General features: G+C 40.5%; 2 protein-coding genes across 7 annotated transcripts in view; one reads left to right on the top strand and one right to left on the bottom strand.

The window, feature by feature from the left end:
- The window catches only part of ATF7IP (activating transcription factor 7 interacting protein), a 110,217-nt gene extending 91,442 nt beyond the window's left edge, over window positions 1-18,775 (top strand). For 4 of the 6 annotated variants that reach the window (XM_081129378.1, XM_081129377.1, XM_081129379.1 and 1 more), the window contains exons 14-15: window positions 1,104-1,216; window positions 5,970-10,451. In XM_081129378.1, the coding sequence (XP_080985504.1) occupies window positions 1,104-1,216; window positions 5,970-6,389 (533 nt within the window). In that variant the 3' untranslated portion in view covers window positions 6,390-10,451. Of the gene's footprint in view, window positions 1-1,103; window positions 1,217-5,969; window positions 10,452-16,819 lie in introns of those variants that run through there. The other 2 variants (XM_081129382.1, XM_081129381.1) reach the window with 1 other exon arrangement.
- The window catches only part of PLBD1 (phospholipase B domain containing 1), a 50,944-nt gene continuing 35,310 nt past the window's right edge, over window positions 11,157-26,790 (bottom strand). Inside the window, exons 7-11 of the mRNA XM_081129383.1 lie at window positions 17,731-17,931; window positions 17,481-17,621; window positions 14,669-14,854; window positions 13,900-14,006; window positions 11,157-11,440 (exon numbers count right to left, since the gene is read on the bottom strand). Coding sequence (XP_080985509.1) covers window positions 11,258-11,440; window positions 13,900-14,006; window positions 14,669-14,854; window positions 17,481-17,621; window positions 17,731-17,931 — 818 coding nt within the window. The 3' untranslated portion in view covers window positions 11,157-11,257. The remainder of the gene's footprint in view (window positions 11,441-13,899; window positions 14,007-14,668; window positions 14,855-17,480; window positions 17,622-17,730; window positions 17,932-26,790) is intronic.

Here is a 26,790-nt window from a genome sequence, read left to right as displayed (position 1 = left end):
ATGTAGCTGTTTAAAGGTACTGCTTCCCGGTGAATATAAACTAAGCAGAGTCTCTGGTTCATAGTCTGGATTCAACTTTCTCAAGTGCAAAGAGCTTTCTCTGGGGAAGTCAGTCAAATGGACCTTGAATGAGTTCTGGGAAATTGGGCTTTCACCACAGAGTACCTAGCAGAACTATAGCACGGACCAGGTATTGAATATATGGCAGGAATATGGTTGGGGAAGTAGGTGGCTCTAAATTCTCCGCTTCTGTTGCCCTGATGTATGTTACCCAGTTTTCTGTTGGGTAAAGTGAGTATCCTCAGCTGATCAGCACAGGGCATGGAGAGAAAAAGAACTTCATAACACAAAACAGGGATAACTCAAGGGAGTTTTTTTCTGTTCTAGTTAAAAAGATGAGACATGCCCTGGCCAGTCTGGCTCAATTGGTTGAGCATTGACCTGTGCACCAAAAGGGTTGCTGGTTTGATTTCTGGGCAGGGCACATGCCCAGGTTATGGGTTCAGTCCCCGAACGGGGTGCATACTGAGGAGACTGATTGATGTCTCCGTCTGTCTGTCTCTCATATCAATGTTTCTCTCTCTGTCTCCTTTTCCCTCTCCCTTCCTCTCTCTAAAACAAAACAAAACAAAACATGAGACAGCAGATACCTTTGTGAGGACAGTTTTATTTTTCCTGTCTTTAAACTCAAACTGCTTCATCCTAGCCTGTGTGCTTCTACGTGTGGTGTGTCTCCAGTGATTCAGTGTTCTAGAATTTTGCTCATAGGCCTTTTGATTGGGATTCCATTTATTTCTCTCCTGTGCTGGATCTCCTATTCTGCGTGTCTCATGTTTCCTTTTATTTTCTCTCTCATACTTGTGGCACACATCCTCCAGTGGCTACTTGGGAGGGAGATTTTAATTTTGGTTGCTTGCTCGCAAATATGAACACTTCTTTGTCCTCACTCTGGAGTGATACTTTGCCTGAATGTAGACTTCTAGTTTAGAAATAGTTTTCCTTTCGTATTTTAAAAATAACATTTTACTGACTTCAGGTGTTTAATCAGGGTTCTACCAAATTTAGAATAGAATTCTAATTTATTCCTTAATTTTCTTCTGTAGGTGTCACAGTCCGAGTGCCTCAAGCAACTACATATGTTGTAAACAATGGACTAGCCCTGGGATCCACAGGACCTCAGCTCACAGTGCATCATCGACCACCACAGGTGCACCCTGTAAGTGTTGATCGTGGCTTTACAAAATTCTTACCTAGGAAGCTGTCAGATATTATTTTTCTTTAAACTAGTTATATCAAAAGGAAATGACAGGTCTTTTGTTTTTCCTGCAGAAGTTGATTTAAGAGAACAGATCTTATTATGAACAAATGTTCCTAGGGATGATGGTCATCAAGGATCATAGAGCTTGTGGTGGCTTACAGTGTACAAAAAGAGTCCCTAGATGGGGCATGTGAAGTGAGAGAAATAGACCATTTTAACCCATGGTTAAATTAAAAAGAATATTTTTGAATATTAAAAATTACATTTTAAAAACCATTTTTTGATATTCTAACTTTATTCTTTTCCTCAAAATGTTACACCAGCTCTATCTGCTACATTGCCATCACTTGTTTTTAATAATTCAGTGGTATTCAGAATTTATTTGTTCAGAGATAACAGAAAATCAAAGATTTTTCCTTAGATGTAATATAGCCTCCAAAAGAATGTCATATTATCCTGTGACATGATTTTAACAGTATTAGGTATGGTATACCATATAAATGGAAATATACTGACTTTATGAGGAGGGGAGGAGATTGAGACATACACTTTTTACCAAGCAAAGCATCCTTTTTTTATTGCACATAATAATGGCTAGCGTTTATCAAGTGGTTACTATGTGCCAGACACTGTTAATAATACACTTAGTTCTCACATGGGAATCCTTTAGGACTTTTGCTGTCCTCTTTTTTATGATATGGCAGCTAATGCACAGAGAGGCTGACTAACCAGCCCAAGGTCTTACTTCATAAAAACCCATGCTCTAGGGCCTGTGCTCTTAATAGCTATTATTTTTATTGTCCCACTACAATGAAAACATCAATATTAACCCTTTGCGGTCGTTTGTCTACTCTCAGCCACCAAAGCTTTTTTACCGTTCCGGTCGTATGTCTGCTCTCAGCTACCACAGCAAGGAACCGTACGAATGTTAACTGGTACACTTAGTACAAACAGAAAATATATACCAGCTGTGATAAAAAAACCAGCTGTAACAAAAAGTAATACTGTTGCTGCCTATCGATCAGGTGATATTTTATTATTAGCGTGGAAAGATAAGAGAATAGTCACCATACTAAGCTGTTACGATACCTCGGGCATGACAACTATAGAAAGAAGGGTGAAACAAGGTGGCACCATCAACATTAGCAAACCGAATGTTATTATAAATTACAATATGAATATGGGAGGCGTCGACAAAGCTGTCCAATTAGCAAGTTCATATTGTTTTATGAGAAAATCTTGCAAATGGTGGAGAAAGATTTTTTTCTGGGGATTAGAGATCTGTGCAATAAATAGCTACATCTTATATAAGATATCAGCTAGAAAAGAAAACAGGACGCCTATGTCACATTTTATGTTTGTTCGAAAATTGGTCGAACAACTTGTAGGTGATTTTCGTGAAGGAGCGTCTTCAAAACCAGGAAGACCATCGGCCTCAGATAAAGATGAAAGGCTTAATGGGAAACTGCATATATTGCGGCACTGTGAAGGTGTGAAAAGTAAAGATTGCTCTGTATGTTCGAACAGAAAGATTAGGGGCGGAAGACGCCAAACTAATTATTTTTGCGATACATGTAGTCGAAAACCAGGACTGCATATTGGAGACTGTTTTCAAAGATACCACACAATGGAGAAATATAAAATATAATTTTTACATAAAAACATGTTATTGAAAGACATTATTGTCTAAACATACATCTCATGTTCAAAAAAGAATTAATAAATCTTGTTTATCCTTCATAATCTTGCATGTTATGTATCACTGCTCTTTCAATGGAAATTAATTCCGACCAGTACGACACCCATGTCCAAATTTAATACGACCGCAAAGGGTTAATGGAGCACTTGTTGTATACCAGGCACTCTAGTAAGTACTTCACATGTGTTTTAATTTGATCCTCACAACTTTATGAGGATTATTAATTTCTTTTTGATAGAAGACTGTGTCACAAAGATGTGAAGTTACTCAGTGTCACTACCCAAGCTAGTGTCAGAGGCAGAGCCATTTTACAACTCAGGCCGTCTGATCTCAGCACCTCCAGAATGTTTTCACAGTGCTTCAGTCTGGGGCAAATACACCATTACTGTTGTTTGCATCTGCAAATCATTTCATTTATTCATTAGTCTTTCAAAAACTATATAGCAAAAATATCTTATTTTTACCATAGTTTTACAAATTTGATGACCCATCAGAGGTGTTTTTTTAATTGTTTGTGGGTTCCTTTTGTTTGTTTTTTACTGGATTCCATCCACATGTATTGTCTTAGAATAAACTGAATCTCACAGGAGGAACATTCTTTTAATTAATTTTAAAAATATTTTTAGCCCTAGCTGGTTTTGCTGAATGGTTAGAGCATTGACCCTCGGACTGAAGGGTCCTGGGTTCGATTTTAGCCAAGGGAACGCACCTCAGTTGCAGGCTTGATCCACAGCCCCCGTCAGGGCATGTGCAGGAGGCAGCCGGTTGATGTGTCTCTCTCATATCAGTGTTTCTCCCCCTGCCCTGAAAAGCAATGGAAAAAATATCCTTGGGTGAGGATTAAAAAATACGTAATTTTTTTAAAAGCAATTTTCAAATGTATATAAAAATAGAGAAAGTAGTATAGTAATTCGTACACACCTGTTGCCCATCTTCAACAATTATTAGTGCTTGGCCAGTCTTATTTCATCTGTAGTACCAGCCACTTATTTCCACAACCAAGTACACACCAGACTATTTTGAAGCAGATCCCTGATATATTATTTTATCTGTAAAACTTCAGTAAAAGACATTGCACCAACAAAAATAAAACGGAACAATAACTCAGTTGACTTAGCTTTGGGATATGAGCAGATTCAGAATCGTAAAATTTTTAGAACTAGAAGGAATATTGCAGGCCATTTAAGCTATTGTCAAACTTCTTAAATTCTTGTGCTCCTTCCAGTCAAGTTCATGGCTTCAACCATATTCTCTTAGATTGTTAGCTATATGTTTATTTAATGTTATTTATTAAAATGATTATGTCATTTTAGGAAAAAGGACTATTTGAGATAAGAAATATAGCAACATGGCCAGCATTCAGATACATTCTACTTTTTGTTTTTTAAAATGTTTTTATTGATTTTAAGGGGGGGGAGGGGGAGAGGGAAACATTGATCTGTTGCCCCCTTTGTGCACCCTGACCATTGATCAAGCACACAACGTGGGCATGTGCCCTGACTGGGAATGAAACCCGTGACCTTTCAGTGCAGGAGACGATGCCCAACTAACTGAGCCACATTGACCAGGGCTGAACTCATTTCTGTTTCTTCAGCTTTCAGTGTTTTATCTATTTAAGTTTGATCTTTTTTCTCTATATTTATTTTAGCTATTTAACTGAGATTGTACCTTTTTCCAGACATGTTTGAATCTTTTCCACTGGGCATAAAGAATTTCAGCATATTTACATTCCTTGAAATTATTCATCATATCCTTTCTGAGTTCTTTCTGTGTGCATGTTTCTGGTACTAAGCTTTGAGAAGGCATGGAAATTAAAAAGATAGCATCATCAGACTATCACAGAATTCACTGTTTAGTATATGCAAATTATCCATTTAATAAAATACATATTAAAACAATTTTTGTTAAATGAATTTCAGTTAAGGAAATCTTGTTTCATGACTTCCAATCTAAAGTCAATGAGCAATGATGTTTCACTAGAAAAAAAAAGATCACTCATATCCTTATTTCCTGGCTCTCACTTGAATCTTTTTTGGAAAAATTATCACTGTAATCTCAAAACCCAGATATAATAATGTCCAGTGTTAGATAAGTGAATGTGACTTCTTAAGCTTTGTATAAATGCTCTTTCATTATCTGACTCTAACCTACCTTTCCAAATTTATCTTTTCTTTTCACATACCCTATGTCTGAGTAAAAAGTTAACATTGGCTTTTGCCCATAAATCCCCATGCCTTTGCTATGCTTTGGCAGAAGGGTACACAACTTTTTCTACATTTCTAAATTTCCTCTTTCAGGGTCTAATTTAAATGTCACCTTTTTTATGCAGCCTGACCAAGAATATAATGTACATTCATCATTAAGTGTGCTTATTATAAGAATATGCTGCTGTCTTTATATGGAAAAATAGCTTTAAAATGAAAGTAGAGTTAAATACTCAAATTTCCTATGATAGACACATAATTTAGTTTAAAAAAAAAAGTTTTTGATTTTAGAGAGAAAGGAACTTCGATGTGAGAGAGAAACATCGATTGGTTGCCTCCTGTACATACCCCAACTGGGGCACAAACCCGCAACTCAATGCCCGGAATTGAACCAGTGACCTTTTGGTGCACAGGACTGTGCTCAACCAACTGAACCACACTGGCCAGGGCCACATAATATTTTAAAATGTTACATTATACTAAAATAAGCTGTGGCATACAGAAGCATATATTATTTTGTTACTAGTAGATGATACATTGTCAAGATGATGTTCCATCAGTGATGGCTTTTATTTCCCAAGGAAAACTCAGTAGGTCTGGAAAGTATAGCAGGGGTTACCTCTGCACCATTGTTTGGGGCACAGTTGGTTACAGATTACTAAAAATACTTCCCAAATTTGGTATTTGCCTGTATTCTTGATATAAAATGATCTCAGTAAGGGACCTCTAGGATGTCTTAGCTCTTACTCTCAGAAATAGCCCTTTTTGTGGTCATTATAAATAAATCAACATGGCTCTTCTTGGTTAGGAGCCCCCACGCCCTGTGCACCCAGCACCCTTACCAGAAGCCCCACAACCACAGCGTCTGCCCCCAGAAGCTGCCAGCACATCGCTGCCTCAGAAGCCACACTTGAAGTTAGCACGAGTTCAGAGTCAAAATGGCATTGTACTATCATGGAGTGTCCTGGAGGTGGATCGGACCTGTGCCACTGTTGACAGCTACCATCTCTATGCTTACCATGAGGAACCCAGTGCCACTGTGCCCTCACAATGGAAAAAGATTGGAGAGGTAAAGGCACTTCCTTTGCCCATGGCATGCACTCTCACCCAGTTTGTATCTGGCAGCAAATACTACTTCGCAGTACGGGCCAAGGATATTTATGGACGTTTTGGACCTTTCTGTGATCCTCAGTCAACGGATGTGATCTCTTCTTCCCAGAGCAGTTAAGCCTTGGAGACTTTATCTCTTCCTCTTTGAAAAGTTCCACTTTTTGGTCTTGTTTTAATCTGTGCATGATACCCATTGTAAAATCTACATTGTGCAAGATTTCTTGGACAGATGTGTATATACACTACATTTGTTTATAATCAGAGTAAAATAAATTGAGCCCATAAAGCAAGAACCTTTTTCTGAACAACTCAAGCTTCGAGGTTTTGAAATGTAAACGTGCACCTTCCTTTAATCTTGAGGCTGGGGAATATGTGTGAGTGTTTGTGTGGGTTTTTCCTCCTCCTCCTGTTTATATGTTTGTTGCAGTGGAACCTCCCATTTTCGTTCTCAAATTTACCTGTCTTCTAGTATCAAGTAAGTAGAGCAAAGCATCTGAGGTATGTAACTGGCATGATTCTGCTTCTAAGGGATCTGTAGATTCATAGTTAAATGATTTAAACAGAATCTAAAGAAAACCCAAAGAAGAGGGGGGAAAAAGCAAAATGGTTAGAGTTTAAAATAGGTTAATTTGAACATAGGAAAGGATCTGATCTTTTTTGGTCTCTTCTGGGTTGCTAATTAGGTGAAAAACATCTCAATTGCCTCTCTCTTTTTAATCTTTTGCATTTACTTTGTGCCTTAAAGATTAATTGCAAAAATAAACATGGCCATTTGTCCATTGTTTACTCTTCCCTTTCAGCCTTTAGCCCTTCATTTTTCCTTTATTTCCACAAAATATAGCACACTCCCTCAAGTAATTTTTAAACCAAGGCTTTTGTATATATTCTCACCAGTGGCATTAATACATTTAACTCCAAAAATTTGACTTGCTATTTTCTTCTAAGAATATAAATGCTTTTATTTTTGGTCACTATTTAAATTAACTTTATGTAAAGTGGACCAAGAGAGAAGACTGTATTGTGTAAGAAATTTTCCTTCAAACATATTTCAGTATCTATGCTCACACTGTTTAGAAATTATGAAAGCAATTCTAGTTTATCACCCAAAGCCATAGTATTTTTTCAAAGGAAAGAGTCAAATTCACAAAATATAGTGAGCTGAAATATTAAAGGGAAAGCTCCATTATCTCTATTCTCATATCATTCTTCCTTTTGTTAACTTTTAACTTCGTTTTAATGGTGCCAAGTTTTGTCTCATTTATCCTATGTCAGCTTTGGATAGAATTGAAAGTATATCCTTTGGGGTCATTTTATGTAACAATTAGATATAACTTACTGTGTATCTCTGTTCCTCTTCAAAGTTAATCAAATTCAGCTTAGGTCCTGCATTTTCAATTTGAGTGCCAGCTCTGTTGGTATCAGATAGTTGAGTGTATATAGTTTAAGACAGGACTGCTGGGGTACATTTAGGGATGAGAGTGTGGTTGGGAATATTTTGAAAGGAGTTCTTGGAGTTTGTGAAATAATTTTATCAAGTCATCTTCCCTAACCATATTTGAATTCATATTTCTACCTTCTCAAATTATAACTCCTGGAATTATAGGAGGGAGCCATTCCTTCCATTAATGCTGGTCAGTGTATGTTATGTTGGGTTGAAGTTTGATTGATGCTGAAGAAAGCCTACAGATTGCCAAACTATAAATCTCCAAACCTTCCTTTCACTTTCAGAAAATAAGACCACAGTAAGAAAGTTTCCATGAAATCAAAATTGCCAACTAACCATGTAGATATTCCTTATTCTAGGACTAACGGCGATGGTAAAGAAGTTGCCAATATCATGCAAATGAAAATTTCAAAAGGGAGGTGTCTTCTAGATATATATGAACACCTATCTATATCTGCATGTACATATGTTTCTACCTGCAATGGATGCAACATTGATTATGTGTTCAAGATCATTCCTGTCTACAAAACAGAAAGCTCATGTTCAAAATTGTTCTTTATTGGCTGGTTTTTTGGTCACGTGGTAACAGTTTGCTTACCTAGCCTTGAAATGGTGACCTTGGTGAATGTTTTAATTTATATTCACTAATCCTTGTTTTAAAAGCTTTTATATAGCACTATATAATCCTGTGAAGAAAGCCTAGTAGAATGAAAATATTTCATTATTTTAGCCTATACTGTGTTTTCTGTCAAAGAAAAAAAAAAATCTTAAACAGTAACTCTAAACATAGATTTACTACAGTAAAATAACCTTTTATTCCAGATAGTGGAAGGTACAAAGAAAAATTGTAGTTATTTGAGGAAAAAGCATTATGAAATAGCCTCCTCAAATTAGCTTGCCATGAGATTGCAATGGCTATATTGGATTAACTGAAAGGTGCTAGGCTAGAATTCTAGTCTTTTATTTGGGCAGGTTTTAATGTTGATGGGCACTTTTTGTTTGTTTCTTTTGGGGGAGAGAATAGAAGACTCAACTAAAAATAGCTACTGATTACAGACTTCTTGTAGCAGTTCACAACCCGTGATACCTTTTTTATTTCGAGGTACCTTTTCACAGAGTATTACAAATAAGCTTGTTTATCCCATTTGGGGACTGCAAATTTACTAAATTTTTAGCCTGACAATACTTGTGTTAAGTACCGCTTTGTTGGAAATCCTGGAAATTGAAATTTCAACCCAAAATGTAGGATGTTTATGTGGCATTTAAAGGTAACAATGATGTTTGTTACTCTTTCCTTTGTACTTTGTTATGGTATTTTTCACCCTATTTAAATGTGAGTAAGCCCCTTTTCAAAATTATGTTACTGCCAGTAAATTTATAAATTACATACAAAGATAACATCTGTTGTTAACAGTTAACTTGATGAGGTAACTATATCCCTCTATTTCTCTGGACTCACTTTTTAAAATACGCAGAATACTTTAACACAGTATAAGTCAATGAGAAAAGTGTAGAGGAGAGCTTTCTTCCTTGAAAATATTTATTGGGGTACCAATTGCCTCACAGTGAGGTGTTCCCCCCTTTTCCCCCTTCCCCCCCATTGTCAGATAAATGAAAGGTTTATTTGAAAAACAAGTCCTAGAGCAAGGAGCTTAAAATCTGTTATATCTCTGCAGAACTCCTTAGGCAGGCTGCACCATACAGTCCTCTTACTGTATTGTATAAGTGTTAACTAAGTTTTTGTTCTCTTTTGCTTATATTTTCTAAATTATTCATGCAACAAGGTGAGTGTTAATATTGCATGACATGCATTTATCTTGTTCCACAAATTTTCCAGTACTGTACAAGATTAACAAAATAATGCCTGTGGTATCGTCCTCTCTTGCTTTTATACACGTGATCTTAGCACTGTAGAGTACTGCAAATACCTTCTAAGTGTTCTTGCCGACTTTCCTTCTTGGGTTATTTCAGTGTCTTATGATTCATTTGTTATTTTATCACTGACCGGTTGTCATCATTGGCCTATTTTATTTTAATTTCCAGAAAAATCATGTCTCAGTATTAGATTGCACATAACTTTATCAGAAACCAGTGTATGATCTGCCTTCCTTACTGGGCAAATGCCCCCCCCCCTTTTTTTTTTTTACACATTTTGGGACAAAGAAAAAGATTAGAACAATTCTTATGAGGTTATTGTTAGTGTGGCACACTTACGTAATTCCTAAAGTCTATTCTTCTTGAGCCAGCCAGTGGGGAGGAATAGGACAATACAAAGTTTTATCATGCTAAATAAGTTTTTTTAATTTGTAGAGTCATCTAAATACCAATCGTTTATATTTAAATGATGTCTTTTTTTTTTTTAAGTTTTGTTTGTAAATAAGGTAACTGGGCAATCAAATACCTTTTGGGGATCCTGGCTTTAGTATTTTATCAGCCATTTCAGAGTTAAATATAAAAGTAAATCCTTTGTAGGAAACTTGCGTTCTGATTTTTCTTTATTGCAGTTGAAAGTGTAAATAATAAAACAATGTTAAGACCTTCCTAATGTCTAATATAAACTGGGCTATATAGCAAGTTGCCCTATTTTTATTAGGTTTTAAAGGTTTTTGTGGGTTTTTTTTTTTTTTTCTAAATGTACAGTAGACATGTCTGTATAAGTGTTAACTGTAGTGGGATTTGTCCAGCAAGCCTGAAATTTATACTTTGAAATAAATTACTGGGTTTTTAACATTCTGAGTACTCTGATTCATTCTGATTATTCTTGCCCCTTGTGTTTGTTTCTTTTGAAAGTCTCTCACCTTAAGGATCACCCATTAGACTGTACAATATGGTTTATTTAATCTATTTGACAATACCACAGCACTAAAACCACACACAATTCTCCAACTTTGAAAGAAAAGTTATCATGCAGAGTTGCTCCCAGATTAGATATGCTGCTTTTCAGTAATGGGAGACGTTAAGGTTTGCTATATTGTGTGCCTCGCCTGCACCACAAAAAGACTCAACTGATACCTGTTAATTTAATGCCCAGAAAAATCACTCACTGCATTTCTATTAGGGTTCCATTGGAAACACAGCTCCACCTTTCCCTAGGGCTTTGTTGTTCAGTATATCCAGCCAGGGGGAGGAAGGGGAAAGAGCATGAAGGAGCCCAGGCTCTTAGGGGCCAGTCCCGAAATTGGCATTTGTCTCAGATTCCACTAACAACTCATCATGTGGCACAACTACCTAAGGGAACCTGGGATATGTGGTCTGTGTGGCCAGGCATAAAAGAATATGGATTTTAAGATGGAGGGAGCAGCGTCTGCCATACCCTGTTGTGTGTAAGTTTGTGTGCTAAAGCCTGGTATTGTTAGTCATATGTAAATTTCATCTACAGTGCTTGCTACAGTGAATGCTTGTTAACTACACAATCAACAGTGGGGAATGACAGTAACAGACTAAGTTTAATCCATTTTATTAAGACTAATTTTGGAGAAACATAGATAAAATAGTGCCTTTGGTATCTTATTTGCAGCCTTCTATTTCCTCATCTCCCTCCTTCATTTTGTGTTACGTTCCAAAATTGGTTTCATGGTAATAAAATCAAAGTTGTAGGCCTCTGGCATGCCCTCATGGAGAGTTTTGTTGAACTGCTTCCAGTGAAAAACAGGGAGGCCACCTTGTATCGTGGGACCACTAATGGCATATGCTGTGTTCTCTAATGCTAGGCTCATGTCTGCCACCTGGAAAGAGAAAAGAGGGAGACATTTTAGAAAAACCATTTGGAAAAAACTTGACTAAATCCCTATTTTTTCTTTTTTCCCCAAAGTTAAAATATTAGCCCCTTTAAAACAAAATCTTGTAAGCTACCACAATCTGCTTTTCTGTATTCATTTGGCATTCAAATGTGAATTGACTAGTAGAAGGGTATTAACAACATAGATGGAAGTGTGAGATCTGTAATCAGTTACTCATAATCAAAATTCTAGTTCCAAAATTTATTGAAAAATAATCCCCATATGGCTCATTCTTCTCAGTTGTAAAGTAGACTGATAACCCTACTTCACAGAAAAGTTGTCATGAGAATTAATGAGAACAAGTGCTTGGTGTAGTGCCAAGAAAATATTAATTCCTCAAAGTTTTTATTAATCAGTACAGTAACAAATTCTAAAGTAGAACTCAATATAAAAAAATGAGGCCCATGGTTCTCAAAAACACCAAAACACTGGGTAGCAGCAGATCCAACCTTAGAGGGGAAAGGAGAAAATGTCTCATAACTTATGATTTTCCCTGTATCCTAAATGGCTCAAGAGAAATATTTTTAAAGTATATCCTCAACAGAAATTTTTTTGATGAAAAATTGGCAGGCTCCTGAGTTTCCAGAAGAAAGTAAAATCTGACAAATGGCAGGTTGGCTTGGGTTCTCCTAGGCAAGGCAGCAGAGGTAATTCTCTATATTCTGGATGGATATAACGTGTCGCACACTTTACTGAATGTTTGCAAATGCCATAAAAAGTAAATACAAAAACATTCATTGGGGTTTCATGTGTGCCAAATTCTTTATCCACTATTTTTTTCCCTTTTTATTGAATTTATTGGGGTGACACTGGTTAACAAAAGTATCAGGTTTCAGGTGCACAGTTCCACAGCACATCATCAGTATACTGTATCGTGTGCTAACTACCCGAGTCCAGTCCCCTTCCATCACCGTTTATGCCCCCTCCCCCCGGCATTCCCATACTGTTGTCCTTGTCAAGGAGTTTTTTCTCCTTTTTCCTCAATCCCTCTACCACGTCCCCCCCGCCCCAGCCCCCCGCTCCCCTGCAACAGCTGTCAGCCTGCTTTCTGTGAGTCTGTCTCTGTTTTGCTTGTTCATTTTGTTCATTAGATTCCACTAATTTTTTTTTTTTTTACATTATACAACATATTTAGAGTTATTAAGGCTAAAGCTATGTCATCACAGCTAAAAAGTAGGGTGAGTTGGAGCTCAGACTACTGTAAAGCATCTCCTATTTAGGCATTAGGTTGATAGAAAAAATAATGCGTGTGTGTGTGAGGAGGGTGTTGGCATTCTTAAGTTTCAGAGCTGAAGATAGAACAGTTAACTCCTAATAGATTTCTTCCAGAATTTAGGACTGGAGTGGCAAATGAAAAGACACATGCCTAAACCCAAAAGTACAAAAGGCTATGGTAGAATGATTCCACCAACTAAAATAACTAGCTCATACCCTTGGATACCCCAAACCCAGGTGAATTTTTAACAACTACGTCTCTGAGGGGGGGGAAAAAAATCCCTGATTTGCAGTGTTTGCCGATTTCCATGGTATAAATACTCCCACCGTGACTGATTTCAAGCTGTCCACAAAGTCAACTGATTTTAACATCTGGTCCTCACAAGTCTATACGAGCTAGCTTCAGACCACTACTGCAAACACATTACTTATAAGATACATTATAGCACTTCTAACATGGTAAAAACCCTTTAGTGATTTGGCATCTCGTCCAATACTTGTTCCTTCAGCTAAATTAAATTTCTACTTAATGTGAAATCACACTGCTCTCAATAATATGCTCTTTGGGCCTGGCCAGGCGTGGCACAGTGGTTGAGCATTGACCTAGGATCCAGGAGATCACAGTTCGACTCCCCATCAGGGCACATGCCTTGGTTGTGGGCTCGATCCCCAATTGGGGGTGTGCAGGAGGCAGCCGATCAATGACTCTCTCTCATCATTGATGTTTCTATCTCTCTTTCCCTCTCCCTTCCTCTCTCTGAAATCAATAAAGATATATTTTTTAAAAAAATACGCTCTTTGGAACTTTGGGCCAGTCTGGTAAACTTTATAGACATCATTATCACCATCATCATCATCATGATGTGTACATTTTCAAGTCACCCACTAAGGGTTTTCTAAACATTTCATAGATATTAAATGTTTATTCTTCACTACAACACTATAAGGCAAGTACTGTTATTTCCATTTTACAGATGAGGAAACAGGAGCATTGTAAGATTACGTGATTCACTATTAAGTGGCAGAGCAGGGACTTGAAGTTAGGCGATGGCACCTATCTCCAGAATATCTGAAAAAGCTGAATCCTGAATAAGCATTATTGTGCTTATGCCACCAAAACTTTTGCAGCTTTGCCTTTGAAAGGCGTAGGTGCTGCTGGAAGTTAAATTCAAAAGTCAGAAGCATGTTACCTTTGTATCATAGCAGCCTCCAGGACTTGGTTCAAGTGAGTTCAGGTCTTCACGGCAACAGATGGTATTGCACGGATCACCCTTACTGTAAGGATCCTTCTTATAATCTAGGAAACAGAGATGGGAACGAGATTGAGTAATGACTATTCTGAGATAACACTGATCCACAGTAAATTTTTTGGACCTGTTAAAGCCTAGGTAATCAGAGTGAGGCCTCCGTAGCCCAGTGTGCCAGACACAGGAGTCTCCTTTGGCTTGTACTAGGAAGGGGCAACTCTAAGTTCCCTGCTCCAGGCCCAGCCTGCTCTCAAGAACCTTGCAGTGAAGAGTGGATGGAAGAGAGATTAACAGGATAAATGTGCATCAATTTTCCCCCCCAACAAAATAAGTACAAATTTGATTTTGATACTGTTCAAAAATAAACTATGAATAATTTTTATTGACTACTTTTGTCCTTGGAAGAAAACCTGTGTTTGGGGGATGGAGGGTGGTAGTAAAAAAAGTACACTGTATGGGTTATTTCTTCTGTGTTTCACATATAATTTAAAAAAAAAAAAAAATCTGTAGAATCTGTCATTTTATAAAGGTAGACAAAATTCTATTAAGTATAAAATATGTACAGTATTAATTGAATACAAATACAAAACACTTCGTTCAGTAACTTCGTATAATTCCTTCTAGTACAGAGATGATAAACTTACATGGATTCTTTATCCATGGGGAAGAAAAGGAGTTTTGAAGAATGATTCTTGAGAAATGTGCTACGTACTGTTGTATCGCATGATATATTTCATGGATGCCATGTCAGTCACCGTCCCTTGGTCACGCCGGAAGATTTTGGCTCGTGGGGCCAGATCATAAGAGTAGTCCAAACCCAGCTTCTGAACTAACATTGGATAGCCACTCCAGTTGTAGATTTTTTCATGGAAAGGAATGTTGTAGGAGGGCCAATATCCTGATTTGGAATGGAACGGAAGGAAGGGTGGGATTGACGGAGGGAAACAGAAAAGGAAAGAGAAGGAACCAAAGAAATGTTATTAATGATAGTTTCTTTTGAAACCTGGCACAGGTGTGTAATCACAAAATGATACTGTGTAGAAAATAAAACTTTGAATGTGAACCCCAGCAGTCAAACCGATCCTTATAATTTACAGAATTGGTATACCTCTAGATTATTCCATTAGGGGGAAAACAGCACCAGAATTCTTTGGTTTTCACCCAAAATTCTTCAAGCAATCTTATAATCAGAAAATAACCTTAGCGTTTTTAGAGCAAAATGAAGTATAACACAAAGTGGTCTGGGGAGCTGATTTCAGTGGACTTGGTTAGTGAAATGCCAGAGGATGATTTTACAATGTGGTCCTAATGGAATATGCCAGGTGCCAGTCATGGAAAGTGGAGGAACACAGTGCTAGGGATCAGAAAACCTGAATTCTAGGCTCAGGGCTGAATAACTAGGTCTTAGGAGTTAACCTTGGTTTTTGTTTGTTCTTGTTTTTCTTTTCTTTTTTTTTAGCAGTGGGAGGGAAAAGGAGAGTCCATAATATGAGGGGATTGGGGATGGTCTTTAAGGTTCCAGTAGGCTTTCAACTCCTTTGACTCTGAGCATTCAGAAAGGCTCAGCTTCATTCAAACCTCGGAACTAGTGAGTAAGCATCAAACGTGTGACCCAACCATAGTAAAGTCATTTCAGGAACATCCCGACTCTAGTGGCCTGGCTTATCCGTCAACATAGGGACATCTCCACCATTCAGAGATCTCTCTCTGGAGGCCTGCTGTTATCGTCAGGCTCTTGAGAGCTGGACGGACCAGCCTTCAAGGTCAGACCATGAGGGTCTCAGTTTCGAACTGCCATGAAAACCAAGTAACCACCTAATGATTTGACTTTCAGGTGAATATTCTTCCCAGAAAAGGAGGTAGTATCTCATCTGTTTGGCAATGGGAGTTTCCACCTTAATTCTGCTTTATGCACATAATGTACGTCATTGGTGTGAGCCATTCCTGCTGAGATGGCTCACTCCAGGTATCATTACAAAGTTGATCTGGGGACCTGGGGAACTGAGGGCCAGGCCATGATCCCCAGGGTCCCCACCTTATCTTGGCTCTGTTCCTACTCACTGATCAGCCCATCTATTTCAATAGTTTCCTAATTGGTCTCCTGTCTTCTCTCTGATCTCCAGTCTACTCTCCCTTTTCAGAAACGTCCATGTCCTAAAGAATAAAGGCCAAACTGCTTAGCAGGCTGGTATTTCCCCTGACTACCTACCTTTCACTCGCCAGAGTTTCCTCTGGCCGTCTTGAGCTGATAGTTTTTCAGTCACACAAGTTTTCATGCCATCAATTGTTTGACCCTTCCCCTTGTCAAATTAAACTTCCATTCAAACATCATCTTCAATTTTGGGCCTTTAAACCTCCACTCAAACATCATCTTCCATTTTATTTATTCAACAAATATTCAGTGAAGACCTACTGCATGTGCCCGTAAGTCCAGCAACGTGCTCAGGAGTTTACAAGAATTTTCTCAATTTTCTTCACAACCATGTGAAATTGTAAAGGTCTACACTCCCACATCCAAAAACTCTTGGGGGCCAGATGTGTTTCAGAATTTGGTGTAGTGTTGTTGTTTTTTCAGATTTTAGAACAGCAATGGGGTACATATATTAGATATGGCATTGCAGCACCTGGTACTCAAAGATACAGTGATCTTTCTGTAGCCAAATGTATAAACAGTCTCTCTAGAAGAACAAAGATATAAATAGTTCACGTTCTTGCTACTAAATGAGTTCAGATCAGGTCATATTTTGCTATCAAGTGATCAGGGACCAAAAGAAAACCCCTTGGCTTTAGAGTTTTGAGGCTTTGAGAATTCAAAATTATAAATGTGACTATGGACTTGTCCCATTGCTGTCATGTTTTGCAGATGAAGAAAGTGAGACTTGGAGAGAGTGAATAGTTTGCCTGAGATTCTGAGGAGCAGAGATTTACATCGAGGCTGTGTGACTCCAAAACCTAGGCTTCAACATTAGGCTACGTTCTTGTCATCCAGAACCGCCTTCTCTGACCCCTCCCACTGATGACTCCTTTGGTTTCACCACTGGGCTTTGTGAAAACTTCGGTTAAATCAGAGCTTATCAGCGTTCTTTGGTTTCCTGGTGCGAGAATGGCTGCTTTCTGTGCCTTGCTTCCCTGCTAGACTGCCAGTTCCTAAACGTCAAGGATTTTGTACCTGCATCTGTGCTTTTCTGGTCCCTGGGCCAGCGAAGCACTCTCATAAATATCTGGTGAACTGAACTAAAAGCTTAACTTGGGAACCCAGGAGAGAAGATATTAGAACCCTGCAAGTCATAAAGTGTGAATGCCTGGCTCTGTCTCAGTCTACACGCTGTCGCTTAAGAGTCAAATGCAGGTTTCACATGTTGTGCTGAACCTGGAAATTCTTTCCCAGCATAACCAGCTCTGGCATTCCCATCCTTTCTCCCCCAGCACACACTGCATCGTACACGCACACACCACACTTTCTCCACCATGTGCTCGCACACACATTCTCATCATGCTTCCAACTCCTAGCACGAAGAAGATACCTTTCCGTAGAACATCGGTTTGTTCAGAATATTCTACATATGAAGGAATTTGCTCCACAACATACAGAGTGCCTGCGCCAAGGCTGTGATTCAGCTTCACCTTCTTTAGGTCCAGGACCATGTACTGATTGTTATAGGTGCCTGAAATATGGGGAGAGACAGGAAGCAAGGCATGGGTATGGCTTTACTGGTTAATTCAAAATCTAAACATACGTACATTCCTAAAGAGTTATTCTGCAGGGCGACTTACCAGAGTTGTACTTTGAAAATATATCTGCCCACTGCTTGCCATCAGTGGCCATCATATTGGCCACACGGACTCTCTGCCAGGCCAGGAGAGACTGGGGTGTCACAAGCTTCAGGAGGGTTTTATTATACACGCTGTTTGTGGTCTGCAGCAATACCAAACCACTGCTAAGAATGTAAAAGTCATCCAGAGACTCCAAAAACCCTACAGGAAAGACATATACAAGTGAGCATACGTATACATGAAATACTGAACCATCACTATGAGCACAGAGCTTCATATACACGATGCATTTTGAAGAGTATCAGTCATTATTATCCTTGGCCTGCAGTAGCCTCTCCCAGCTTTGGCTCACCACGGTGGCAGTTACTCAGCTAGCACCCTCCCCCCATGGATTTGTCATTGACATTTTTTGATTTTATGATTTGGGATGACAAAAATTTAAATCAGGAATATCCCATTTCCCAAAATGCTGAAGAGAAATAGATCCCCACTTGCTAGGATTTTTCAGGACAACTTCCAATAAGGGAGGGATATAACCATGACTCCTGGTGCATGGGTCGGCATGCAACCACTGAGCCACACTGGCACAGTGAAGTGAACATGGTTTTGAAACTAGGATACTGATACTCTGGGTGAGTATCTTTTATAAATGATGGAGGCAACACAGAAAACTCAGTGAAGCCACAAGTCTTTTTTAAGGACCTATTCTGTGCTTTATACTGTGGTGAGTGTGGTAAAGATTGGTAGTATCAGACACAGCTGTAACAGGGAGAGAGGATATATTGTCATCAGCCACTAACAGTGATGACAAACTGTCACTGCCAAACAAACGTGAGAGAAGCCCCAGCGAGAGAGAGAGAAGGGGGAGCTGGGTGATGAGTTCCACTGTGCTTCACAAACTTCCACCACATCAATAAATACACCTTACCACTTCTGCCGTATCTCATTACTACTTGTACTATTGTTTACTTAATAGTTTTCCTTAAATCAACTCTCTTTTCAAACTTAAAATATCTTGCCTTGCCACATATAATAAATAATACCTAAGGAACTATGGGTTTAATGTTTTTGGGGTTTCTGCTCCCCAGACCAATACATTGAAACAAATTCATTTCTACTAACATGCCCCAAATACTTGTCCACGAACCACTTAATACCACCTCACCAGCACTATGCGTGCCGCACACTGAACAACAAACACCAACACTGTCCGATGCTTTCACAATTGGGAAGAGCAAGGTGGGGCTCAGATTGGTGAGGGCATCTATTCAAGGTCTAACAGCCCTCTCCTGGCAGACCTAGAATGCAGGTCTTTGACCCAGGCCACTGCTCTTTCTACTAAGTCTGAACACTTATGCTCAGCCTCACGGCTCTTCCTTTTCTGGCTTAATGAAGGCTGGAGAAGGAGAGCTTCACGGAGGAAGTGGACCTGGAACTAAGCACTGAGCAGGTAAAGAGCAGTGAGCATTACAGGTAGGAACAATAATATGAACAAAGGTGTATGGTAAGAATAGATGTGGCACAGGGAGAGTGGAAGTTTTGGGAGGTGGGAGCAAAGAAACATTAGAAAATACAGTCAGATCATCATTCACTCATTCACTCATCAGCACCTGGATAGGGAGGGTGGAGTCAAATACAGGCACCACCTGAAGCTAAAAATAAGACTTCCGAGCCTGGACCAGGAGTCAGAAGGCCCGCATTTTAGTTCCCTGTATTGCCACTAACAAAGGTGGCACTTCTCATTTTGCCTCTCTGTTCCTTAATCCCTTCCTCTAATAACCTGGGCTAAGTGATGTCATTCAGCTCTAACAGTCAAATTTTAAGTTCTGAGTAGTAAAGTGACACGTTGAGAGCAGTCTCCAGCTAACTCATACGAGCCTCCACAACTGTTGAGAAGTTTGTATAAAGGAGAGAAGGTTGCACACAAGTCTTGATGGCAGACACCCTTGAATGAAATTTTAATGGGCAACCCCTCTGGGAAGATACAGCCTGGACATAGGATGCCTGGCTTGACAGCAAAGTGTAGAGAGATTTCAGTGACCATTCCTTTACCTCTCGGGCCGGGGTGGTTTTGCAGTGTTTACGCTGTACAACCATACTCGGCTGCCTTGAGGAAGTCTCTAAGTAGGAAATGCCCGTGGGGTGCAATGCGGGGTTTCTGGCACGACAGACTTGCTCCTTCACTCACTGTAGCAATCGCTATGGACACAAGAGGGCAGGCGTTCTCCACGCGCCGAGGGACTGATACTAATGCGGAAGGAGGAGGACTCCGTTCAAGAGCAGGCTGCTTATTAAAGATGGGAAACTGCAGCCACTCAGGGTTCTAGAACAAAGAGAACGGGTTGGCTTGTGAACCCTCTAGTCAAGGAGTCCAGTTCTGTAGTGTAGGGTTTAAGGTTAAAAAGAAAAGGAGAGAAGATGGCAGCGGAGGTAACGGCTGCACCCGCCGCCTCCCGCAACCACATCAAAATTACAACTAAAATACAGAACCACCATCACTCAGAGCCTCCTGAGATCTGGCTGCACAGAAGCCCCACAACCAGGGAGCTGAAGGAGCATCGAGAGAGGTAGGAGGGGCGGGGACGCGGGCGGATCGGGGATGAATCGCAGGGACGCGGCCGCGGGCCCACACACAGTGCCGCAGTTGAAATCCGGGAGGGAATCTCGGCGGAGGGAGTTTCCGGGAGGAGGGAGGGGTCCCAGCCCCACAGTAGGCCCCCAGCCCAGGGCTCCAGGTCTGGGAGGAGACGTCCCCACAACTCTGGGCTGTGAAACCAGCGGGGACTGTCCCTGAGGGTCGCGGAGGCTGCAGGAGCCCCGGCAGCTCCTCCTAAAGGGCCCAGCACGGACTCACTCGGACGCGCCCTCTGAGCCCAGCGCCGGGCAGCAGCCTGAAAGGACCTGGGACACTCGGGGAGGAACTAACCTGCCTGAGATCCGGGCGAGAGCTGGAGGGGCAGCTTCCTCCCAGGCAGAAGGGCTGGCGGAGGCCATGGCTCCTTTGGCGAGTCCTCCCCGCACACAGCCACAGGCAGGCACCATGTTTGAATCCCCAGCACCTGACCCATACCTTTGGCCCCGCCCCGTGATTCCCAGAGGCCCCGCCCCTCCCCACCTGCAGCTCATCCAGGCCATTTCCAGGGGCTTTTCTGTAAAAGTGGCCTCTCGAGCCTCATGCTTAGGACTTTCCTAAAATCTCTCAAACAAGCAGCAGCAGGCCCCATAAGGCCTGATAAGTGGCCCCAGGCCTGGCACTAGCGGCAGCTGCATTGGCTCATAGCTTGGCCTCTCCTGGGCACCTCCAAGCCCAGCACAAGTAGCAGCCAACTACGGTTTGCTGTGTAGCTCACGCTGGGGGGCCCTGGGCAAGGGACTGGCACAGGCTGACTTTGCACCTCCCGGGAGGCCCCAGAGACAGTGCACCTGGTGGTCAGACTTGACCACACTGGATTACAACCCTACCACATCCATGAGTGACACACTCAAGGAGTGCACTTGGTGAACACCAAAGCTCCACTGAAGTAAATCCTGCTCCGTAGGGGTGTCTCCAGCACAGCAGCTCTCTGGCTATAGTTGCAGCTGGTCCTCACAGCCGATTGGCCTGGGGGCCAATTCCTCCCACTGATGCCAACAGCAACCAAGGCTCAACTACAACAGGACAGTGCACACAGCCCACACAGGGGAGCACCTAGAAGGCCCAGCTCAGATGACTGGGAAGCTGAGCCACTGAACCCTACAGGACACCTACTACACAAAGCCACTCTACCGATTCTAGGAGACATAGCAGCTCTACCTAATACATAGGAACAAACACCTGGAAGCAGCCAAAATGTGGGGGCAAAGAAACATGTCACAAAGGAAAGAACAGAAGAAATCTCTAGAAAAGGAACTAAATGAAACAGATCCAAGCAAGCTAACAGATACAGAGTTCAGAATAACGGTTATAAGGATGCTCAAGGATATTAGTAAGAGTATGACAAAAATAAATAAGAAAATCGATGCTACACGAACTGAAATGAATAATTTACAGGGAATCAACAGTAGAGGATGCTGAGAATCAAATCAGCAATTTGGAACATGAAGAAACAAAAAACACCCAACCAGAAGAGCAAAAAGCAAAAAGAATCCAGAAATATGAAGATAGTATAAAGAGCCTCTGGGACAACTTCAAGCGGCCCAACATTCATACTATTGGGGTGCCAAAAGGAGAAGGGAGCAAGAAATTGAAAACCTATTTGAAAAAATAATGACAGAAAACTTCCCCTACCTGGAGAAAGAAATAGACTTACAAGTCCAGGAAGCACAGAGGGTCCAAACAAGAGGAACCCAAAGAGGCCACAGCAAGACACATCATAATTAAAATGCCAAAGGTTAAAGACAAAGAGAGAATCTTAAAAGCAGCAAGAGAAAAGCAGTTAGTTACCTATAAGGGAGCACCCATACGACTGTCAGCTGATTTCTCAACAGAAACTTTGCAGGCCAGAAGGGAGTGGCAAGAAATATTCAAAGTGATGAAAAACAAGGACCTACAACCAAGATTGCTCTACCCAGCAAAGCTATCATTTAGAATTGAAGGTCAGATAAAGAGCTTCTCAGACAGCTAAAGGAGTTCATCACCACCAGACCAGCACTACAGGAAATACTGAAGGGTCTTCTTTAAGAAGAAGCTAATGAACAAAAGAATCTGATGAAGTAAATAGATCCAGAGATATTGACACACACAATAGCCTATCATATTTCAGAGGGAAGAGGGAAGGGGGGTGGAGGGTGGGAAGAGATTAACCAAAGTAGTTATATGCATATATGCATAATCCATGGACACAGACAATAATGGGCTGAAGGCCTGGGGAGGGGGTGGGCGTGAGGTAGAGGGGATCAATTGGGAAAAAATGGGACAGCTGTAATACTTTCAACAATAAAGATAAATTTTAAAAAAAGAAAAGGAAAAGGCCAGAGAGGGGACACTTGAAACACTGCACTGCAAGAGAAACAAATGTTCTTTAACTATGTTTAATTATATTTTGGCTCTTATCTGTCAATGGCAGTTTTGGAAGGTTGACTATTTTATTTTTTCTTATTTAAAAATTTTTTTCAATTAGTTTGCATTCAGTGTTATTTGTTTCAGGTGTACATCATATACTCTACAAAGTGTCCCCCCTGATTTTTCCAGTACCCACCTGGCACCATACATAGTTATTACAACATTATTGAATATATTCCCTATGCTGTACTTTATATCCCCGGGACTATCTGTAATTACCAATCTGTACTTCTCACACAATCCCAACACCCTCCCCTCTGGCAACCATCAGTCTATTCTTTCTATCTGTAAGTCTGTTTCTGTTAGAAGGTAGACTATTTTAGATCAGGAGAAAGGGAAACAGTCCAGTATTAAAGCCACCCTGCAAATAGCATTTCATAGTAAGCTTCTTGCTTAATTTAATTAAGAACTAAAAGGGAACTCTTATAGTTAATAAATCACATTTCAAGGCCAAAAAAACCCACTTGAATCACAAAGGTAAACAGTGACCTTCTGATGTTCAGCACAACCCAGAAATGTTTACCCCTATTAGCCTATCAAGTGCATTTAAAAATTACCCATTTACACACCTCATCCATTAACTGCTCCAAAGCTCCAAAGACCAAACAGCTTCTTTCCAAAAGAGTAGAATCAGTGTTGACCAAAGACATCAATAATATACAACTCACGGTCAGTGGTATGAATCATGACTGTACAAATAGCTGTGCTGCATTTCTTTTTATTTTATTTTTTAAAAATTTTATTGCTTTCAGAGAGAGGGAAGGGGAGAGAGAGAGAAACATCAATGATGAGAGAATCATTGATCAGCTGTGTCCTTCATGCCCCCTGCTGGGGATTGAGCCTGAAACCCAGGCATATTCCCTGACCAGGAATCGAACCTTGATCTCTGGATCATAGGTTGATGCTCAACCGCTGAGCTATGCCAACCAGGCTGTGCTGCATTTCTTTACCACTCCTTAGCCGTATTTTCTGCAGTGTGACTTTGCAGCATCTCCCTTCAAGAGGTGTTGTCTGTTTCCCCATCTCTTAAATCTAGGTGGGATTTGGAACTTGCTTCATCTAACAGAATGTGCCAGTTCTAGGCATCAAGAGACTTTACACACTTCCACTCACTCTATGTGACCCTGTTACCGCTGTGGAAACAGCCCAGTCTAGACTGGTCTCCCCGATGAGAGACCACATTGCAGAGGACCAGTCATCTCAGTCACGCCAGCCTCTAGCCAGCCAACCCCCCAGTGTGCAAGAGAGTTCATCCAAGAACAGTAGAGCTGCCCACCCAACCCACAGCCAACTACAGATGCAGGGAATGTGCCAGCTTAATTCTCTAGAAAGAATCACTTAGCTCTCCTGTGGACTCAAAAACAGTAGTATTTGCATATTGTTTCCAGCCACAAAGCTTTTAAAGTTATTTTTCATAACCTTCAATAGCTAACACACAATAACAGTAATCCAATTATACAACATTGTTTGTTTTGCTGCCATTTGATTTTAAAGCAGAGGGATGGGACACTTTGAGGACTCTCTGTTCTCTCTCTCCAGTTTTAAAAAAAGAAAAAACAAAGGAACAACTTTGCACCATCCTCAGTCTTTCTGCTCAGCTTCTTCCCACTGAGAAGAGTATCACTTCTAAACCTGTGGCAAGCACCCACGTGGGGTGGCTGTCTACTTTGCTCTACGCCAGCCTGACAGTCAGTCAATAAATGTTTATGAAACACCTACTATATCCCAAGCACTGTGCAACAGCTCCCAGCCCAGAAACTATATCAGAATTCCCTCAGGAGCTTTTCAAAAAGGCCCACGCCCAGACTGCCCTCCCTGTCTACCTCCGCATCTCACCTTCCCGTCTGCAGCAGGAGAACCTTCTGCCTTCTCACTCTGAGAAAAGGAAGCCTGTGGGAGCCCTGTTATCCCAGGACCCGAAATCCTACAGCCGTTTATTTCATCTGTTCTGTAATGGACCCGTCTTCCCACCTTCAAGCGTGCCATTTTTTTGCTTCTCTTCCCGCCAACCAATCCCCACTTCTCCTGCCAGTGATTATTCCTCAAGCAAGTATTTATTTTATTTTTTAATTTTTAAAAAACGTTTTTATTGATTTCACAGAGGAAGGGAGAGGGGGGGAGAGAGAGAAGCATCGATGATGAGTCATGGATCAACTGCCTCTTGCACGCCCCCTACTGGGGATCGAGCCCAAAACCTGGGCATGTGCCCTGACCGGGAATCGAACCCTGACCTCCCGGTTCATGGGTTGATGCTCAACTCGACCTATGCCAGCTGGGCCCACATAAGTATTTATTGAAGACATCTCTCCTTGATCCTGCCGTAGGAATGTGATCAATGGAGGATTCATACTACTATGTATTCAGGCACAGGAAGCCTCTGCTGCAGAGTCTGAATGTCCTGCAGTGGTTCCACTACAGGGAACAGTCGGTCTCTTAAAGGTTATATGGAATAAATATAAAGAAGGCGGGTTTGTATTTAATCAACATTCTGTTATCATCCATGTCAAAATGAAATTTGTTTTTGGTAAATAATAAATTATTTTATCTACTTTAGATTATATTATTTGTTTACTATTTTCTATTTCTCCCAAAGCATGTAAGCTCCACCAGGACTGGGACTTTTTCTGTCTTGTTCATTCCAGTCCAAAGAGAAAGGATTTAATACATAGTAGGTGCTCAACAAATTACTGTTGAAAAGAAGATGGTGGTGACTAACATTTATTGTGCACCTACTACACACTGGATACCTTGCTTTAGAAGAATGGGTACCATTATTTGATCTTCACGAAAGAGTAATTAGATGAGCTACTTTTATTTTTCTTATTTTTTTAGGTGAGCTATTTAAAAAAAAATTAGCGATTTAGAGCTAATAAACAGCATTATCAGAAATAAATCTAAGACCAAATTTCAGCACATGCCTTTCCCACTCTTCCATATGCCTGTCAAATGTTATGGGAACAGATATGTAGTCATGTAAATGGTGATGACACACACCACGAAGCAAATGCAGTAGAAGCAATTAGGAGAGAGTGAGTCATGGGGAGTTTCGTGTTTAGATAGGGTGGAGCTGGAGAAAATCACCTTATGACCAGTTAGTCAAGAAAAGTATGGAACATAACGTGGGATTTCTGGAAAGATAGAAGGGAGGAAGCTTCCTGAGCTAGGTGGGGAATGATGATAAAGACGTGTGGCCTGGCCGAAGTCGTTAGTGTCGTGGGATGGTGACAGAAAGGACATAAAGGACAAAAAAAAGGTTCTTAAGAAAGTAGAAAATTAAGTGCTATGAAATCTATCTATAATCCTTTGAAATAGGTGCCCTAGTTCTACTTTTATTTCTTTTCCTGCCTTGGTTCTACTTTTTAAAGGCAAAAGACATGAACCTTGGCATGTGTTAACTCCCAGATTGTATATATTTCAGCTTTATGTCCAAAGTATCTAACATAAAAGAAGTTATGTGAAATTAATAAAAGTAATAGTACATTAAAATGTTAACAGCATACATAGGCAATTTGATAACCTATGAAAGGAATAACATTATGGATTATGAAGGAGACTTGACTAAATTATCTTGGGGAGTTGAGACTATTTTTTTCTCTCCCAGTGCACCTACTTTCAAGTATTTGAACTTCCAACAGGAAAAGGCTGAGCAAAGTCTTTGCTACCCAGACCAGGAGGGCTGCCAGAGTTGGAAAGGATGGGCTTGAACTCAGTGAGTTAGAATCGACTAGGGTCCTTGTTACAAATACCCGGGCCCAGATCAACTGAATAAGGATTTCTATGGATGGCACTTAGGAATCTGCATTTTTAGCAAGCTCCATGGGAAATTTTAAGTTTCCCGGGGGGGTATATCTGTGTGGGGGAGGTGATGAGGTGCCTGGATATAATACAAAGCAGGAACACATGCATGCTGGTGAAACACTAAGTGCATTCCAGAGAGCCTCATGACAGATAATTAAGCTCGAAGCCTAAGCCTCATATAGATAATCATTACTGGAATCCTCAATTAAAACACTTTGAAT

This window comes from Miniopterus schreibersii (genome assembly GCF_964146895.1).
Source record: "Miniopterus schreibersii genome assembly, chromosome: 2".
NCBI classification, from domain to species: Eukaryota; Metazoa; Chordata; class Mammalia; order Chiroptera; family Miniopteridae; genus Miniopterus; species Miniopterus schreibersii.
The sequence above is the reverse complement of the archived record's forward strand: the minus strand, read 5'-3'. Positions and strand labels throughout refer to the sequence as shown.